The sequence below is a fragment of the Aspergillus melleus genome, assembly GCF_016097325.1.
Source record: "Aspergillus melleus strain CBS 546.65 chromosome Unknown contig7, whole genome shotgun sequence".
Classification (NCBI taxonomy): Eukaryota; Fungi; Ascomycota; class Eurotiomycetes; order Eurotiales; family Aspergillaceae; genus Aspergillus; species Aspergillus melleus.
Genome location: NW_025763376.1, coordinates 1,610,569 through 1,628,388, shown reverse-complemented (window position 1 = coordinate 1,628,388; position 17,820 = coordinate 1,610,569). Strand labels below are relative to the sequence as shown.

Below are 17,820 nucleotides of genomic sequence, written 5' to 3'. Positions count from 1 at the left end.
GTGTTTTCAGTCCACTTAAAAAAACGTACGGGAAGCTTTTTGAAAAACGTATGGTTGCAAATAATAATTATATTGATAAAGAAGACTTTTTATCGCTATATCCAGACACTCGGGCTCAAATTTTTACTTCTACCAATATCTGCAGTGGCTTTGCAGGGGCAAGACTTAAGCCATTTGATCAAAAGCGAGTTCTTTCTAAGCTTATCTTTCAACCATGTACACCAACACTATCACTGATTGAAGAATCGATTTCCTCTACTTTTCAGACTCCACAGAATACTCATCAACTAGATCGAAAGATACGCAATCTACAGAGCAACCTTAATGCTAAACGAAGACTTTCTAATAGTCCAATTGCTCATATTCAACATCTTGAAAAGGCTGCTCAAATGGCGATGCAAACCAACCTTTTTTTACAACAAGAAATCAAGATTCTACAAGTCGAAAATGAGCGAAAATACAAAAAGAAAGCAAGAAGACGTGCTCTACTAGAAAATAATACTCTTTTATCTGTATAGAAAGGCCAAAATCGCATTCAACAGCTGAATACGCAACTTAATGAACAGCCTAAAAAATCTACTCCGATGCCTCGTCGACAAGCTCCTGTCCGCTGCAGTGACTGTGGAATAATAGGACATACGATACGAAATTGCCCTAATAAATAGCTACTTTTCCATATATTTAGTTAATCAAATTTAATGGAGTTGGTGGTTGAATAGCTTCAAATAGTGGTGGCCATGGCAAAGTATCCGCGGTTCGGTTGTATCCGCGGCTCGCTTGTGGATTACGTTATCTATGATGAGTCCAAATAAGGATACTGGAGGCAGAAGTCAGCTTGTAGAAATTCCGGGCTGCAGGATCCAAAAAAGCAAATTTAAAGCGGAAAAGGTTAAGACCAGGAAGACGACGGAAAAAGCAAAAAAAAAAACACTGGTCCCAGAGAGGCTCGAACTCTCGACTTCGGAGTTATTAGCTCCGCACTCTAACCGACTGAGTTATGGGACCATTTGTTGAGAGAGGCGAAAAATACTTGCATATATGATTCTAGAACTAAAATCTGTAGAAATAATGGCCACACCGCACATTGAAAGCAAACAGCCAAGAGCCTTGGCTGCGAACTTGCGGAGTACAGGGATTGAATTTAGTTGCTCAACATATCCATACGGGTATAAGGAATGTGCAATTTATTGTGCTATGCGAGGGGTACTGGGATCTGTTGAGAAGCGCAAGATATCTCCTCGGAGGATATCTCCATACGATAATGTTGGACTAGTAGTTGAAGATTGTACTCCGGTGTTCCAAGATATATAGTAACACCGGCATGGGTTCAGGAAACATAGTGCCACCGTGTGACCACGACGTAGTCATTTAGATCATCATCGGACGCAACCATCCGACACCGAGGCAACTAGGCAGAGAAAAGAGATAAAGTTCCCCGACCTGAAGATTGAGCAAAGGCCAGACCGGATCTTCTCGCTTCTTCTCGTGATGCGCCCCGGGTCAGCGTCGGGTGACTCAGCACGCCCGCTATTCCCCATCGGGACGGATTGTTTAACGTCATCCTTTGTCTCTCTTGTCTCTTCTTCTTTTCTCTCTTCGTCGATTTTCTCCCACATTCTCTGCCTTTCGGGCATCTTGAAACAAACCCATCCATCGTTCAGATTATCCTCTACAGGATGAGACTATCTCCTTATCCATTGTTGTGCTCTTGAATCTTTTTAGTATACTATGGACAACCACACGCCCGTCGGCTCCTTGTTACCGGGCGGCCACGAACCCGACCCCCGAGAGGCCGACATTCTCGCTCAGCACCTCGACCCGCAGTTCACCGCATCGTTACACGACCAGTACCCATCGCCGTCGGAAAATGGGAACGACAACGGAGAGTCGAGTAGCACTGCGCCTGAGCCCCAGTCCTCCCTCAAACTCCAAGGCGGTGACGTCCACCGTGATCTCTACCGCATCGAGGCCAGATCCAAGCAGGCTAAACTAGACAAGCGAGCCTATAGCTTTTCTTACCCCCATCGAGAGCCCGAAGACGCCATCGAGGAGGGGGTGGCCGCTCTAGAACCAGGCAGCTTTCGACGCCATTTCATTCAACATCATCGACATGCCGACTTTGACCACCCCCGGGTGACAACCTCTTTCGTGGACTTCTTGGACTTGTACGGTAATTTCGCGGGAGAGGACCTGGTTGATACCGAGGAGGATGAGTCGGTGGTCAGCGAGGACCGGCACGATCGACACTCGCAGGAAGGTCGCAGACATGTCTCGGAACGCACAGCGTTGTTAGGATCTCGAAAACGGTCGCGTGTGGGCCAACCGGGCGATGCGTCCGACATGAAAGCCTTTTTGACCTTGCTCAAGGCCTTTGTTGGCACTGGCATCATCTTCCTGCCCAGGGCCTTCCGAAACGGAGGTATCCTCTTCTCGTCCATTACCCTAGTGTCGGTCGCGATCATCTCGACGGCGTGCTTCAATTTGCTCCTGCAATGTCGCCGTCAGTACGGTGGCGGGTATGGTGATATTGGTGAACGGATTTCCGGTCCTCGACTGCGCTCCCTCATTTTGAGTTCTATCGCCATCTCCCAAATCGGATTTGTCTGTGCCTGTATCATTTTTACTGCCGAAAACCTGCACGCTTTCCTCCAGGCTGTGACTGCCAACCCGGATTTTATTATCTCGGCCGGGTACCTGATCGTGCTGCAGCTGGTTATCCTTATCCCGCTCGGCTGGATCCGCAACATCTCCAAATTGGGCCCGATCGCCCTGCTTGCGGATGCATTTATTCTCTTGGGTCTGGCTTATATCTACTGTTACGACATTGCCTCGCTGATGTCCCGTGGTATGGAGCCCACCGTCAAGCTATTTAACCCCAGCTCGTTTACTTTGACGATCGGATCCTCCATCTTCACATTCGAAGGGATTGGGTTGATACTTCCCATCCAGTCGTCTATGAAGAAACCGGAGCATTTCAACCGGCTTCTCTACCTCATCATGGCTATTATCACGGTTCTTTTCACGGCTGTTGGCGCTCTGTCCTACGCCACATTTGGCGAGAACACGGAGACCGAGATCTTCAGTAACTTCCCGCAGACCGACCCGTTCGTGAACACCATTCAATTCGTCTATGCCCTCGCAATCTTAGTCGGCACCCCCATCCAGATGTTCCCGGCCGCACGCATCATCGAGGGTAAACTATTCGGACCGAAGTCCGGTAAACACGACACATCCATCAAATGGAAGAAGAACGTTTTCCGCACCGGACTGGTCATCTGCTGCGGTGTCATCTCGGCCGCTGGAGCAGGGGACCTCGACAAGTTTGTCTCATTGATCGGATCCTTTGCCTGCGTCCCGCTGGTGTACATATACCCCGCCTATCTGCATTGGAAGGGAGTGGCCGAGTCCCCATGGGCCAAGCGAGGCGATATGGTAATGGTTGCTCTAGGCATTGTCTTCATGATCTATACCACCTCCGCCACGGTGTCTGTGTGGATCCAGGGGTGATTCACAGACTATGTTGCCAGTGCCATTTGTAGAAATTGCATGCCCCTGCGTCATTTGCCATTCCCACTGGATAGTATGCAGTACCTGTCTCATCCGCCCTGCCTTGAACGAATCCACGACCCACGGAGTACATCGGACATGTTTGGACCACCCTGTTATCGGAACCGGCTTCCCGTTTACGCACTTAACGATATTGATCTGAAAAGCATTTACTAGACCAAGCTAATTTTGATTTTTCAAGCTTAGCTACGAATCACTTTGAATCCCAGATGCAGGCTTCGTAATTGTATCATTGCTAGTATCAGTATATACTCATATCTAAATAGGTCAATAGTACTTGATCGACTGAATTGTAACACTTCCTTGTTTTGACTCATTCGATCACCCTTCAACATAGAATCTCTATCCTAGCCCAAAGACAAACTACTATCTCTATCCCTCAAAACAAACCACAACTCCAATGAACAACCGCCTAACTCCCTTCCTCCTCCCAACCACCCAACCCCTCAATAGCATACTAGAGAGATATGTTACTTATCTCCCTCGAAACTCCCTAAACACCTCCTCCACACTCCTCCCGGCCCGGATCCCCTCCGCACACTTCTCATCCGCCTCCGCAATCCCCGGAATCAAATCCAGGACCTCCTCCGCCATCTCCTGCGGCAGACACACTACGCCATTCAGGTCGCCGATCAGGTAATCGCCCGGCCGGATCCACGCGTTCGGTTGATCGTGGGAGTTCAGGCGCACGGGGACGTTTATTTCGGATGGGCGACATACGGAACCGCCGGCGGTTGTGCCGATGGATTTTGCGAACAGCTATGTATGGAGCTTGTTAGTTATCATGTTACTAATTGCTAGTCGCCTAGGGAAGAAAGGTTAAAGTCTTACTTGAAACCCCGCCGCCCGATGCTCACCTAGATCACGCACCCGGCCATCGATGATTACCCCCGCGGCACCGAGTTTCTGGGCCCGGAGAGTCATTAGGCCTCCGTAGACGGCGTTTACCTGGGGAGGGGGCTGCGAGATGAAGACCACGCTAGATGGGGGGACCATATCAATCTAGAAGGGAGACGTTGGGTTAATACAAGATCCATACCGACATACATAAGTATAGGATATATGGGGTGTATGAGTAGATATTCAGGTAAGTAGGTAGGCGTGAAACAGCATGCCCTCTAGCAACGAAACAAGGAAGGGGAAAAACATACATAATTCCCCTTCAACTTCGGCGCCGTGACGTCTGACTTCGGGACAAGTTTCACCGTGAAGGCCTGGCCGATGAGCTTCGTTTCTCCGGATTGGAAGTCCGGCGAATATAGGGTTAATCCTTCGAGGAAGCCGCCGTTGGGGTGGTTGAGCTTTGAGAGACCGTCTGCTACCTGTGGATGTGTGTTAGTATACTACTTGTTATTGAGGTTGTGTTTGGTAGTGGGTTGGGTTGGGTATGAGGGATTAGATGATCTCGCGAAGAGAAGTGAGGAACATTATAGAAATGTAGGTAGTGATGTATAGGAATTGAATGACTTACATCGCAGGCACCCCATTGTTGGAGACGTTCGATGATTGTTTGCGGAGGTGTAGGGGTGGTGGACATCTTGCTTGAAGGAGAGGGTAGTGGGCGGATGTTGATTGATTTATTTGCGTTACTTTCTTGTGAGAAGAAAAGATTCATGAACGGCTTGATTCCTTGTACCTGATAGGTATATGCCTGGTTAACAGAGCCAAATATGAAACGGCGAAATGCAAAGGTTGTTCCCTCGGAATAGCCGATGGAGGACACGGGGTTTAGCCGACGCGGCTTCGGAGCGGAGCCGTCGCCGGAGATAGTACTATGGGTTAGTATACGGGATATGTTTGGCCTAGATAAATTGGAAGGAGAACGATGGACGTAAAATCAATAGTTGTTATTAATTAAATCCAAAAGCTATTCTTCACTTCTTCTCTTCATCCCTAACCATCAACAAATGACACTCCGAACCCCCCCCCTGTCCCATCTAGACTAAGCCCAACCAGCTAACAAAAGTCACCATGACTATATCCTCGCTACCCTCCTACCCCCCCAAACCAATCCCCAAAGGAGCCTGGGACACGCACCATCACATCTTCGAGCCCGACATCTTCCCCTTCGCCTCAGGCCGTCACTTCACGCCCGCCCGCGCATCCCTATCAGATCTACAAGCTTTCGAGAAGAGCCTCGGTGTCCAGAACGTCTGCATCGCACATGGTCTATCCTACGGACCGGATTGCTCTTCTCTACTATATTTTCTAAAGCAGTTCAATGCTCCAGCCCATGACCCAGAGGCAGAAAAAGAAGAACACAACAGACGCAGACCGACCCAAGCACGCGGAATCTGCGTTCTAGACATCAACACCGTCACCGATGACGTCCTAGACGCGTACAACGCGGCAGGGATACGCTCTGTCCGGATCGATTTCTTCCGCGAGAAAGCAATGCATGACGTTGAGGTCCAAAAGCGGTTGATTGAGACGACAGGAGCGCGGCTGGAGAAATGGTGGCAGTCAAGAAGGGCCAGGAAAGATGGCTGCACCAAACAAGGCCACAATGACAACGGCACTGGAAATTGGAGTATTCAAATCCAACAATCGCACCTAGAGCACTGGCCCCACTTGCGCGCATCTATCACAAGAAGTCCCCTCCCTGTCGTGGTGGATCATTTCGCTCTGGTACCGGGGAGTAGTCATCGCTTTGGTGACGAGTCTACCTGCATCCAAGACGCTCGGCACCTTCGATCCGAGGAAAGGGAAGGACTAGAGGCGTTAAGGGGGTTGTTGCGGGGCGGAAATATGTGGATAAAGTTGTCTGCGCCGTATCGGTGTTCGAATCTAGCGCCAGGGTATGAGGACTTGCAATGGCTGGTGAGGTTCCTGGTTGATTCGAACCCGGAGAGGGTGCTGTGGGGGAGTGATTGGCCTCATACGCAGAGACACGAGGATCGGGTGGGAAAGAGTGCGAGTCAGGAGGAGGCGTTTTTGCAGGTTGATGATAAGGCCTGGGCTGAGGCGTTGAGTCGGTGGGTGTCGCAGCGGGAGTAGGAGCTTATGTGGGTAGGGAATCCGAGAGTTTTGTACGATTATGATGATGAGGGTGTTTAGGCAATATCTTGGAGATATAAATGCGTTGAGAAAGATTGTCGAATTGATATGGTGTTTAAATATAGGCGACGGTCTGATAACTATGGGTTGGTAGCCGAGGATAACACGCCAATTATACCTTTTTCATTTCAAGTTTATCGTCCCACTTAGATCTCAGACTGAGCTGCAAAGTCAACATCATTCAGCCAGCCGAGATCGAATAAGTCGCGAAGAATTCCTAGTTCGTCGATAAGAACGTTGGTTCTGTCCTGCGGCTCCGGATTCATTGCCGCCCTAGGCTGTCCGAAATAAGGTGCCTCGCCATCATTCGTCTGCGAACCATAGCCTAAATTGTAAGCATGCTCATTCAATCCGCCTAGCTGCTGGCCAGTTGTATGCTCAGGCTGCTTGGGATTATAAACCTCCGCAGTCAACGCGATGAGCCTCCTCAGCTTCTGACATGCTTCGTGTGCCACAAGCCATGTTTTACGGAGAGAATCCAGCAGCTGAACAGACAATTCCGCACGCTTGAGGCACGAGCCGAGGGAGTTCTCCTGCCGGACGGCTGGAAACGTCCATAAACAATAGAGTATGGTTATAGTGGCCACGAAGATGGAATGGGCTGACAGCCAGGAGCATTCCATGTTCGCGAATCGGTGAAGCTCAGCTTGCACCCGGATGATTTCCATTGCGCTGGTGAAGCAAGCCTGAGCGGCTTTGGGAGTGGGCTTAGGGATCTGAGGGCTTGGGCGATATAGTAACATAATACTTTGGTGGTATTTGAGCTCCAATTTCTGGACAACGACTCCTGATAAGTGCCCAGAGCTGCTAATGGCACGACCACGCTGTCGGTCCTGAATCTCTTGGAAAAGCGCAACGCACGATTTCTCGGTCTCCATCTGCCACGACTCGAGATCGTTAGGCCATGGAAATCGCTGCGGTGCGCGGGATACCCGGTAGATCATTAGCTTGATCTCCGCTATTATCCGATCGAAGCGCAGGGAATATATGCACGGCAGGTAATGGGACATTTCTGCATCCAAAAGTGTGAAGTGATGATTCTGATCATGATGAGCTGCATTCCAATGCGTGGCCGTTACTCCTATTTCCTCCTGGTTTTCCATTCCAGGGAAATCACGATCAATAGCCTCATCTCGCAAGGTGAGCGGTCGCCCTAGGATCGTGGTAAGCGTTCGGTCCATAGAGTAGGCAGACCAGAACAGAGCACTTCGTAGGTGCCGCATGGCGCGATGTTCCAGGGGTTCTGAAGGTCGAACATCTAAACGATGTTAGTGACTCTTACTGTGAATATATTGAAAGAAACCCACTCGTGTCACGCCGCTGCAACCCTAAATCCAAACAACTGGCGATTATCGTGTGCAATAAATACCACGCATTAAGCCCCTCAGGATTGAAGAAGCTGTGAAGAACCAACAGAAGCAAGATCTGAACACCCTCAATGTTGTCATGCAATTTAATCTGCGAAGCATAATTCATACCCGAGGCGAACAGACCACGCGAGCAAAAGTCCGCACCAAGCTTTGTTTCCAAGAACCTAGCACCCAGAGACAAAACAAGAAATACCTGCGCAAAAGCCAACTTGACAGGCAACGGGTGATCCCAAGGGGCTGTTTCAGAGAACCGATGCACATGATTCAGAAGACCACTGAACCCATCTTGCGAGATAAAGGGCAAAAGAGACGTCGCAGCGAAATAAGCTTCCATGTACTGGTTGCAGTCAGCCAACGAGGGTAGCCCGATTGGTTGCAAATCAGACGCAAGCGCGTCCTGCGTCAGCCTGTCGGTGGCATGACCGAAATCGAGTCCTTGCTCTCGCAGGTATGATGCCGGGAGGCCTTGGGACTGCGGTGCACTCTCGTAGATTAAACGCGCAAATGAAACTCCCGACGATGGACCGAGATATTTCGGATCGGCTGCGTTCGCCAGAGACAATAGGCCAACTTCATGAGCCAACGGTTGGTCTCGGGTGATTCGGCTAGAGCCCGAGACGGCCGGAGACACTCCAGCAGCAGGTGTATCGCTGTTCGGAGGACCTTGGCTTTGACTCTGAGGCTGTAATGGTAGTTGTGATAGGGCTGGGTTTACTTGCGTAAAATCGTGGTCGCGTCTTTCTTGGAGGAGATAGTCGCGTTCTCCCAAAGACAGGCCTCGGTTATTGTCCGCGGGGGAGCCACGGGCGGATACCGAAGAACGGGCATGTTCTCCGTTGAGGGCCTCGAGTTCACGGACTCGATTCTCGAGGTAACTGAGACGGCTGAACACGTAAATTGATTATTTATTGTTGTTGCTCTTGGCTCGGCGAAGACAAATGATGATGTTAAGCTCACCTCCGAGACACTTCTGCCTGCGCCAATCCTTCAAAGCATTCCACATGTGCTTTTGCACAGTTCGAGCAAGCCGGCACCCCACCGTCACAGCGCACTTTGCGCCGGCGACATCGAAGACATGCCAGGGGACGTCGCCGAATTGGCGTATTGGATGCGGACATCCCTGCAATGTTGTATCGCGACCAAGTGTTGACGGAGAGGGTCAAATATTGCAAGAGTCTGGCATGGCTGAACGAGGTTATACCAATTTCACCAGGACTTTGCCATGAAGAAAACTTGATCCTACAAGATCTTAGTAGAATTATGAACCAACACCAATATGAAGAGTCAATTTCGATGAAATTGATGATCATGGAGATCTCGCGATGGATGCGAAGGGAACTAAAAACGGATGTGCAGCCGGGAGGGACGCGAGTATCCCATCCCCACGTGACCTCATCTTCCTACGATACTCATTTTAACATTCATTCTGTTTAATTCAAAGTTCCATCTATCGTGGTAGAGTATGATTATATAAAGTCATTCGTGCATCGTAAGGGCATGCTCGTCATTCAATTTGGTTGATGAGGATGTAACTCAACAAAATTTCTTAGTTGAATAGTAATGAGTGTCTCTATCCCGAAACCATGTCTTGAAATGCTAAGAAAAAGAGCTTGTGAAGTGAGGATTGAAATATCATATAGGGGTCTTTAAATAATTCGTAGAACGACCGAAGCTGGTATCCTGAACTCCTTCAGTAAAAGCCTGCTTCAGTAAAAGCCCGCTTCAGTAAATGCCTGCTTCAGTAAATGCCTACTTCAGTAAGTTCCTACTTCTGTTGTTATTACAGGGTTAATAGTAGATACACTTCTACTATCTGATGCTGCTCGAATTTGATAGATCGTTTATTTACTAGACTATTATAAGACTAGAAAACCAAGTCCCCAGAATTGGCTGCGTATCGCTCTATATAGTAATTCATGGTCAGTTCGTGACAGTCATTGCCTGCTTCAGAAGATGCCTACTCAAGACTAATGAAGTAGTTGCTTATAAGAATACTTGCTGAAGATTGCAATAGCTAATAGAATAATCATAAAATTCAAAACCTCTAACTATCCAGGGCACTTACTAAGTATAGATCTTATCAAAGATTATAATAGAAGAGGATATTTACTGAAGCGGGTATTTACTGAAGCAGGCTTTTACTGATGCAAGCTTTTACCGAAGAGGAAGATGAAGAAAATGACAGTATTAGATAGTGACTGAAGAAGCCAACGACCGAAGTAGAGGAGGAAGAAATGACCGAAGCAAAAAAGGAAGAAAATGGCTGAAGTAGGCAATAGCCGAATCAGGCATTTACTACCGCAGGCATTTACTACCGCAGGCATTTACTGACGCAGGTTTTTACTGACGCAGGCTTTTACCAAAGCAGATAATTACTGAAGCGGGCTTTACTGAAGTAGAAATGGAAGTAATTGACTGAAGTAGATGATAATCAAAGCAGGCAATGGCTAAAGTAGAAGAGAAATAAATAACTGCTAGATAACTGGAGCAATGCCGAAGAGTACCGAAGTAGGCAATGACTGAAGTAGAAAAGGAAGAAATCGACAAAAGCAGGCCATGACTCAGTCAATCTAGGCCCTTGTTTCAAAAGGGCCGAAAAGGAAAACGACCGAAAAGGGGAATAGTTGAAGAACGGGCAATGACTGAAAATAAAATTGGCCGAAGATAATGACTGCAGATGAAAATGACCGAAGATAGCAAAGACGGTAATTGACTGAAGATGAAAATGACCGAAGAACTAAATCCATAGCAAAACGCTCAATGCACGTCATACTATGCGAATTTTACCAAAAGAACACAAAGAAGAGATGGAATCCCACTCTAGGCAACATAACGGAATTCCTCCCTCCGAGCCAGACGTTCTTCATCAGTCAAGCCGGCAATTTCGGCCTGGCTCTGACCCTTCATCTCCTCCGCCACGGTGGATGTACCGCTAGCCAGACGCTTGTTAGCTCTGATCAAAACAATCCGCATGAAGAGAGTTAGGCAGATAGCAGCAAACGTGAATCCCGAATTTGCAGACATGGCGAGGACGTAGCGCGGTGCAGATTCTTCTGGGTAGAGGTAGGAAGAGAAGATCTGCGCCAAGTTCCCAACAGCATTCACAAAAGCCACCGATGATGCGCGCTTGATCCGAGGTCGAAGCATGGTTTTCTGCGTCCAAGCCAGCAGCACGGCATTTGCACCATGACCTCCCGCAACCATGAGTATCATAGCAAAGTAGCGAGCTCCGGTGTTCAAGGACGCGGCTGCAACGACGAAGCCGACGATAGCCACCGCCAACACCCATATTATGTGGAAAGAGGAATTCTGCAACCGGTCTGCAGACCAGTTGTTCAGGATCGCAAGGGTGAGCGCCGCTATGTATGGCGGAACCGTGAGCAGCAGCGTATTAACACGGCCGAAACCCAGTGTTTGAACGACGGAAGGGAAGAAATTAGACGTAGCACTGGCCACTTGAATGCAGAGGAATGTCAATGCGAAGACATAAAGTCGCCAGTCGGCAAAGGCCATTTTGAATCCGTAGCTCCAGCGCTCGTCATCTTCATCTACCTGCCCGGCATCTGAGATCAGGCGCCATTCGGCCACTGCGCGCTCTTCGGGGGTGAGCCAGCGAGTATTGGATGGGTAGTCGGGTAAAACTAATATCGCGACCAAAGCAATAAACACAGTGATGGAGCCTTCAATAATAAAGATCCAGCGCCATGATTCAAGTCCTCGAGCTCCGTTAAGGCCGCTCTCGATGCCCGCACCGATTAAGCCGGAAAAGGCGCTTCCTAGCTGGGACCCCGAGAAAAGAAATGCACTGCGTACGCCCATTTCCTCACGTTTGTACCATGAGGAAATAAGAAACAAAGCTCCCGCTATGAAAATAATCAGTATCCACTGCATGTGAGGAAAACAAGGTATTCTGATAGGAAGTGTCTCACGGTAGAAAGCAGCTTCAACAAAGCCCAGTAAGAACCTCAAAGCATACAGCCCCCCAGCATTGTGAGTTGCTCCTACCAGAGCTGACAGCATGCCCCATATAGCCATGCAGGTGGGGAGGTAGATAGATGGACGCAAATGAGCCAAGAATATATTCGAAGGAAGTTGCATCAGGACGTAGCCGGCGAAAAGAATAGCCACAGCCGTGGCATATTGGGTACTGGTCAGATTTAGGGATGTTGCTATACCGGCAACTTTGGCAGCAGCTATGTTATTCTGTAGCACGAAGAGAATATGTTAGGAAATGACATAGAACGAGGTATGGATCCCTTGAACTCACTCTGTCGAGATAATTCATGACAAAGATAACCCAAACACATAACAAAAGACGTATGTCGAGCTTTCGCTTGAGACGCTTTTCTGCGGCAGCAAAGTCTTCCTGTGACATCTGCTGAGCAGTAGCCAGTCTATTAGTGCCTCCAGTCTCTTTCTGCGAGACTGAAAGCTCAAGGGGCTGCGCTGCGGCTTTCTTAGTGTCAGCCATGATAGAGGCAGACTTGGAATGTAAAGAATAAAATGAAGATAGGAAAGAAACAAGACTGGAGATGAGACAGAGGGAAATAATCCGTCCTCCAGGGGAAGAAACCAAGTTCAAATCTACTTGAAGACACCTTTTTATACATTTTTTGCTATTTCCAAGCACCCATTAAGTTCACCCCCTCATTCTTTCCCCATGGGGTAGGGCTCATGTCAAGACGGAAATAAAGGAATGCCCACACTCAGTGGAGTGCTGAATGGAACCGTTGGCTGGGGGGATCAGCATTGGCACCGTCTTGTCATGCAACACAGACCAAGCTTCGTTGTCTAGCTGAGAGGCGCGGAAAGTAGAGGGCTTCGGCTCCGACTCCGAAGGATGACGGCAGGAGTCCGGCCGAGGACAATCAGACCAAAGATGGCTACGGACCGCCTGATCTAAAAGAAACAGAACCACCTAGCTTGGGTACATTCAACTGTCAATTCATTTTGCAAATCATCACATTATTATTTTGACTCTTCATATTCTGCGGGACTTAGACCAGGTTTTAATCCGTTAATCCACCTTTTTTACCGAATATTTCACAATGACGATTGTACACATGGGTGAGCCACACATTAAAACCCTCCACCATGCTCCTAATCAATTAACAGAACCAATCAGTGATGTTCAAATTTCGTCCCGAAGTGACGGCAGAACACAAACAAGAGTTCGTGCGCGAACTCAAGAAGCTGAAAGACTTGGACTGCGTCAAGTCGCATCGACTCGTTGTCGGTGGCCCGTCCGTCACCGATCCCATCGAGAGAAGCAAGGGATTCGAATTTGCGCTCCTCAGCTTCCATGAGAACCTTGAGGCACTGGAGAAGTATCAAGCAAGTAAAGAGCATCACTGGTAAGTGGTTTTTCCTATGAGTAAAGTATTTGTTGGAGACTCTAAGTTGGATCCAGGGTGACCAGCACATACATGTTTCCTTATAAGGGAGACCTTGTTCGATTTGATTTTGAAGTAGCGGAGGAGGATGAGCATATGTGGGATTTTCCCGTACTTAACAGCACAGCTAAACATTAGGTTTTACCGTTTTTGTATACTGTCTTCGTTCATTGCTAAGAAATTGTCTGAATCCCCACTATCTGCTTCCCGATGTAAAAGAAAGAGAGTAAGTGGACCGGCAAATTGCTCTTAGATTGATTAGGTATAGTTCGAGTAGTAAGATCTGGATCAGGTCATACCAAACAAATACTCTTCTGACGAAGGCACAACAAACAAACAGCAAAAAGTTCAAAAAAGAAAAACATACAACAGCCGGGATTCGCTGGTGGTCACCCACCCAACTACTAACCGGCCGGCGTGTGGCTTAAGTACGGCTGAGCGGACGGGAAGCCCTGTTCTCCACACCCTGTGGTCGTATGTGGTTGAGTTTAGTTAGATGTCGGATATCTAGTACGTATTGGAAAAGTCGAGGTCTGTCTACGGCAGACCTAAAATGAGGGAGTTAATCTATACATGGGCCCAGACCAGCTTACTTTGGAATTACGTTATGGCATACGGTATTGTTCAGCCAGTCAATGGAAATTGCAGTCAAAACTTTGGCTCATTATAATCAATAATCATAGTATATCTAGGATTGTAATACATCGACCAGTACTGATCCCAGATAGACTTTGTGATCGGCCCAACATTACCGTCATTGACAGAATTTCCGTCCAAGGTTGTGATGGGCATGATGCCCCCAGCAGTAGTGCACATGAATATCTCGTCTGCTTGGTACGTCATCTCAACAGGCACGACCTGGACAAAAGCATCGAAAGAGAGAACCAGACCAGCTTCAATAGCGCTTATACGAGTGATACCCTCTAATATCCCCCGATCCGGAGTGTACCAATGAATATGTTAAAGCCAGTCCCTTCAGTAAGGTTGACATCCACATCTGTCAAGAATGGATACAGATCATCGCGACAGCGTGCTTCGAAAAGACCTCGGATGGAATCCCCCAACTGGGGATTTTTGACTGTAGGGTCGATCGAGCCAGGGGAGATGCGTTTAAGAGTTCTTGCTAGAATGGCTCTTCCGCACGATGGCTGGATCGCAGGCTCCATCACCCAGGTAAACGGCTGGACAAACATATAGATATAGTTGTTTAGGGGTTCTTCGAGTAAAGCTCCACGGACAAACTTGAATCCGCGAGTAACAATAATCTCAATACCTAGTTCCCCAACCGAATGTAGAATTCTCAAAGGGGGACATCACGGAGGTAACTATTATAGCCGAATACCCGATACAATTATCTATTGTAGTAAATTCAGTGTGCAGGTTCAAATGCCATACTCTGGCGTGAACTTGAAATCACTCCGCCCCCATCTTAAAGACGCATGCAGGATTTCTCGAGAGTTGCCGTGTCTTATTTCGATCAACACTCAACACATACCACTGTCGTACTCTCCATCACCAGCAAAGATTGTTCGACTATTCTCACATCATGGCTCCTTTAAGCGTTCGGGCTTTTATGAACTGTGCCCAGGCCGTCATGTCGGTAGTTAAGAATCCGCTATTGGAAACCTACGGACCGGATGGTGTTTGTATCAATGATTATGCTGCAGTTATATCGTATGTGGGCTTGCTTGCGTCCAACATATGGACTTGAACTAATAAAATTAATCGTTAGATACCATTTTGAGTGAAGTTGCTCCGACACTGCAGCAATGTCACCGGATGCCCTTAGAATTACAAACCGCGAAGGCCTATCATGGGACCTGATTTGTGACGTCAAGTTTGTGATTTTCGATCGTGAAAGGGGACTTGAGCTTTTGGGGTCCCAGCCTTCTGTGGAGACTGTCTTCCATGTTAGCCAGGATGTCCACGAAGCCCATGTTTATCTCCCAGATCAAAACAAGCTGGTGTTCGCTGAGCTCGCCGTTGATCAGTTGCCATTGTTATCTGTAGATTTAAATCACGATCCCCCGGTTCTCTCCGAATTCACAACCAATCCGCCGGTCTACGTGCCAAACGGAGCTCACTACAGCGACGGTCTGGTCTGGTTTGGCGCATCTGGTGGAAACCATTCCTCTGGCCTGGAGTTCAAGCCCTCTTTACAGACCTGGGACTCAGAAACGAACGAAACGAAAACCTGGCTCGATAATTACTTTGGCTATTACTTCAACACCATCGACGATCTGGCCGTTCATCCAGTGACGAAGGAAGTGTGGTTTACAGATCCCATTGTGCCGACTTCTTGATCCTCTTTTCCCTTCATGATTGTCTAATCCTCCCTGCAGACTACTCGTGGTACACCGGGATTACAGACACTGCTCCCCAGTTAACTACTGCCACCTGGGAATTTGATCCCAAGTCAAAGGCTACTTACATCGTAGACAAAACTCTTGTACAGCCCGACGGGATCGGACTCAGCCCCGAAAAAAAAATTGGGGATTGATTTTGCACGGTAAGGTCTTATAATCAATTCTGTCAAGGGAAAGATGTGCTCCTTTTTATACTTATTTTGCTTTGTTCGGAGACTGCTCTTCGGGCTTGTCATGACAGGCCCCCGATTGGTTCCGGTGTCTCCGAGGCCCACTCTCCGGGATGCCGAGTCAATCACATCTTGTATTTTGATCTTTTTTTATGTTGTAATCCGAAATACTTCGATGAAAATAGGCGGTATAGCAATAGATTTATTAGAGATGGCCCCCATAGGTCCGTAATTCACTCAGCTTGGATATGTGTGCATGGTATAGCGCAAATTTTAGTAGATCTAAATGCGCCTCGGAGATTAACTGTCCCGAACCATCAGCAAGATAGGTTTATATAGACTCCTCGTCTCAATCACTCGCACCGCTAAGCTGGGATTCTTCCCCCCTATTCTTTCTGGGCCAAACTGAGGATTCTAACAACTATCTCGAGGGAGTTGAGCTTGCCGCTCTCATGATCTCGACATCCCTTTGTGTGTTCCTAGTGTCATTGGTCCTCCCATTTTGAGAACTACAAGATAAATGACCTGGCCCGGGAACGCTCGCCGTCGACCGCCATCCCCAGAATCACGAACAAAATCCATTCCTCCAACCATATCGCATGGTGCGGGTGCGCCTATATTTGAACCGGGTCGGTGATGCAGTTGCCACTGGAAATCGTGTACCTGATATATCTATCTAAAGACGATCGTGCTGGTCTTTATCGTGGGAGCGCCGGGGCTTCGAATTTCCTTGCGATGATTCTTGGCCGTGCCCTTTAGAGAATCGGATCGGCGGGATTACAGCTAGGTGTATAAGTAATATCACCGAGACCGTTCCATTGCCCAAAGGGCTAATATATGTAGGAATTCTGAGAGCCGATTTTGGCGTCTCGGCTGTCGTTGGACTCTTGCTCGGAGCGCTCTAACTACGAGTATCTTGTGCCGGTTGCGATGATAGTCATGTTTTTCGTGTTTCCTGATGGGAGGAAAGGGGGCGATAATGATGACATGAGATAGGATAGGACAGCGATTACTGCTAGTGGTAGTAGTATGCGTCTTTGGGAGCGGATCAAACAGCTTAATCCGCTTGGTGTTTGCCTCACGATTTCGGCTGTAGTATTTCTGGTGCTCGCCCTAGAATGGGGTGGCTTGATCTATATTTGGAAATCCGTTTGAATGATTGTGTTTCGTCTTTAGCGGCGTGCTTCTCTTTTAATTTGATTTAGGCCAATGGCTAGAAGGACAGCACTCGATAATCAAGCTGCTACTTATGGTATCTGCCTGCTCAGTTAAGACCTACCAGCGAAGGCCCTTCACTATATCATATTAAATGGTCTGGTGGCTGCCGGACCTTGGCGGAAAAAATGTCAATGATGATCACTTTATAATTTGTGGCAGCCAGCGATACTGCCTCATTCAGTTGCTAAAGGTCCGGTTCGGGTGTTTCTGGAGCTGTTCGGTAGTGGCTCAAGACCTCCAATGACCAGTCAGCTGCGGCAAGACTAAATGGAGCAGTAAATGAGCTATACAGATGCAGAAAAAAAGAATTGCATCATCCGTGAATCGAACACGGGCCTCGTCGATGGCAACGACGAATTCTACCACTAGACCAATGATGCTTCAATGAAAACAAAGACATCGAAGATTGAATTAGAAACGTGGATATCTAGAATTTGTAGTAATGTAAGCATTATCTGTTTGCGTTGTTAGGCATGTGCATAGCGACAGGAGCGAAAGTAAAGGACGGTTAGGTAGCAACATTTTCTACGGGATCTATTCAATTGATACTATGCAACTCACTCCGAATGATAATATTCGATTCTGCGGCTCGCTGCCGGGTCGTCCGATCGGTTACGGTCCGAACCCTTTTCCTCTACATGATATCCCGGGCCAATCAGAGCGATTTCGGACCGAATCC

General features: G+C 48.0%; 7 protein-coding genes and 2 non-coding genes across 9 annotated transcripts; 4 read left to right on the top strand and 5 right to left on the bottom strand.

Annotated features, from left to right (window-relative positions):
• Positions 1-931: 931 nt before the first annotated feature.
• Positions 932-1,005, bottom strand: LDX57_011477. Its single transcript has one exon. It is a non-coding gene; the product is annotated as a tRNA-Ile (tRNA).
• Positions 1,006-1,728: 723 nt separating this feature from the next.
• On the top strand, positions 1,729-3,507 carry LDX57_011476 (putative amino acid transporter; the record flags this gene model as incomplete). Its single annotated transcript, XM_046093220.1, has 1 exon — positions 1,729-3,507. One exon carries the CDS (start codon positions 1,729-1,731, stop codon positions 3,505-3,507), a length of 1,779 nt encoding a protein of 592 aa, XP_045949198.1.
• A 534-nt stretch (positions 3,508-4,041) lies between these two features.
• LDX57_011475 (RraA family protein) lies at positions 4,042-5,104 on the bottom strand (the record flags this gene model as incomplete). The annotated part of the gene is made up of 4 exons (XM_046093219.1): positions 4,042-4,326; positions 4,399-4,569; positions 4,719-4,889; positions 5,039-5,104. 4 exons carry the CDS (start codon positions 5,102-5,104, stop codon positions 4,042-4,044), a joined length of 693 nt encoding a protein of 230 aa, XP_045949197.1.
• A 434-nt stretch (positions 5,105-5,538) lies between these two features.
• On the top strand, positions 5,539-6,564 carry LDX57_011474 (uncharacterized protein; the record flags this gene model as incomplete). Its single annotated transcript, XM_046093218.1, has 1 exon — positions 5,539-6,564. The coding sequence occupies one exon, from the start codon at positions 5,539-5,541 to the stop codon at positions 6,562-6,564; it is 1,026 nt and encodes a 341-aa protein (XP_045949196.1).
• Positions 6,565-6,770: 206 nt separating this feature from the next.
• On the bottom strand, positions 6,771-9,112 carry LDX57_011473 (Zn(II)2Cys6 transcription factor; the record flags this gene model as incomplete). Its single annotated transcript, XM_046093217.1, has 3 exons — positions 6,771-7,882; positions 7,932-8,878; positions 8,952-9,112. 3 exons carry the CDS (start codon positions 9,110-9,112, stop codon positions 6,771-6,773), a joined length of 2,220 nt encoding a protein of 739 aa, XP_045949195.1.
• Positions 9,113-10,814: 1,702 nt separating this feature from the next.
• On the bottom strand, positions 10,815-12,465 carry LDX57_011472 (uncharacterized protein; the record flags this gene model as incomplete). The annotated part of the gene is made up of 3 exons (XM_046093216.1): positions 10,815-11,857; positions 11,924-12,197; positions 12,262-12,465. The coding sequence occupies 3 exons, from the start codon at positions 12,463-12,465 to the stop codon at positions 10,815-10,817; spliced, it is 1,521 nt and encodes a 506-aa protein (XP_045949194.1).
• A 577-nt stretch (positions 12,466-13,042) lies between these two features.
• LDX57_011471 (Dabb family protein) lies at positions 13,043-13,525 on the top strand (the record flags this gene model as incomplete). The annotated part of the gene is made up of 3 exons (XM_046093215.1): positions 13,043-13,061; positions 13,120-13,348; positions 13,405-13,525. 3 exons carry the CDS (start codon positions 13,043-13,045, stop codon positions 13,523-13,525), a joined length of 369 nt encoding a protein of 122 aa, XP_045949193.1.
• Positions 13,526-15,156: 1,631 nt separating this feature from the next.
• On the top strand, positions 15,157-15,690 carry LDX57_011470 (uncharacterized protein; the record flags this gene model as incomplete). Its single annotated transcript, XM_046093214.1, has 1 exon — positions 15,157-15,690. The coding sequence occupies one exon, from the start codon at positions 15,157-15,159 to the stop codon at positions 15,688-15,690; it is 534 nt and encodes a 177-aa protein (XP_045949192.1).
• A 1,760-nt stretch (positions 15,691-17,450) lies between these two features.
• LDX57_011469 lies at positions 17,451-17,521 on the bottom strand. Its single transcript has one exon. It is a non-coding gene; the product is annotated as a tRNA-Gly (tRNA).
• Between the last annotated feature and the right edge of the window lie 299 nt (positions 17,522-17,820).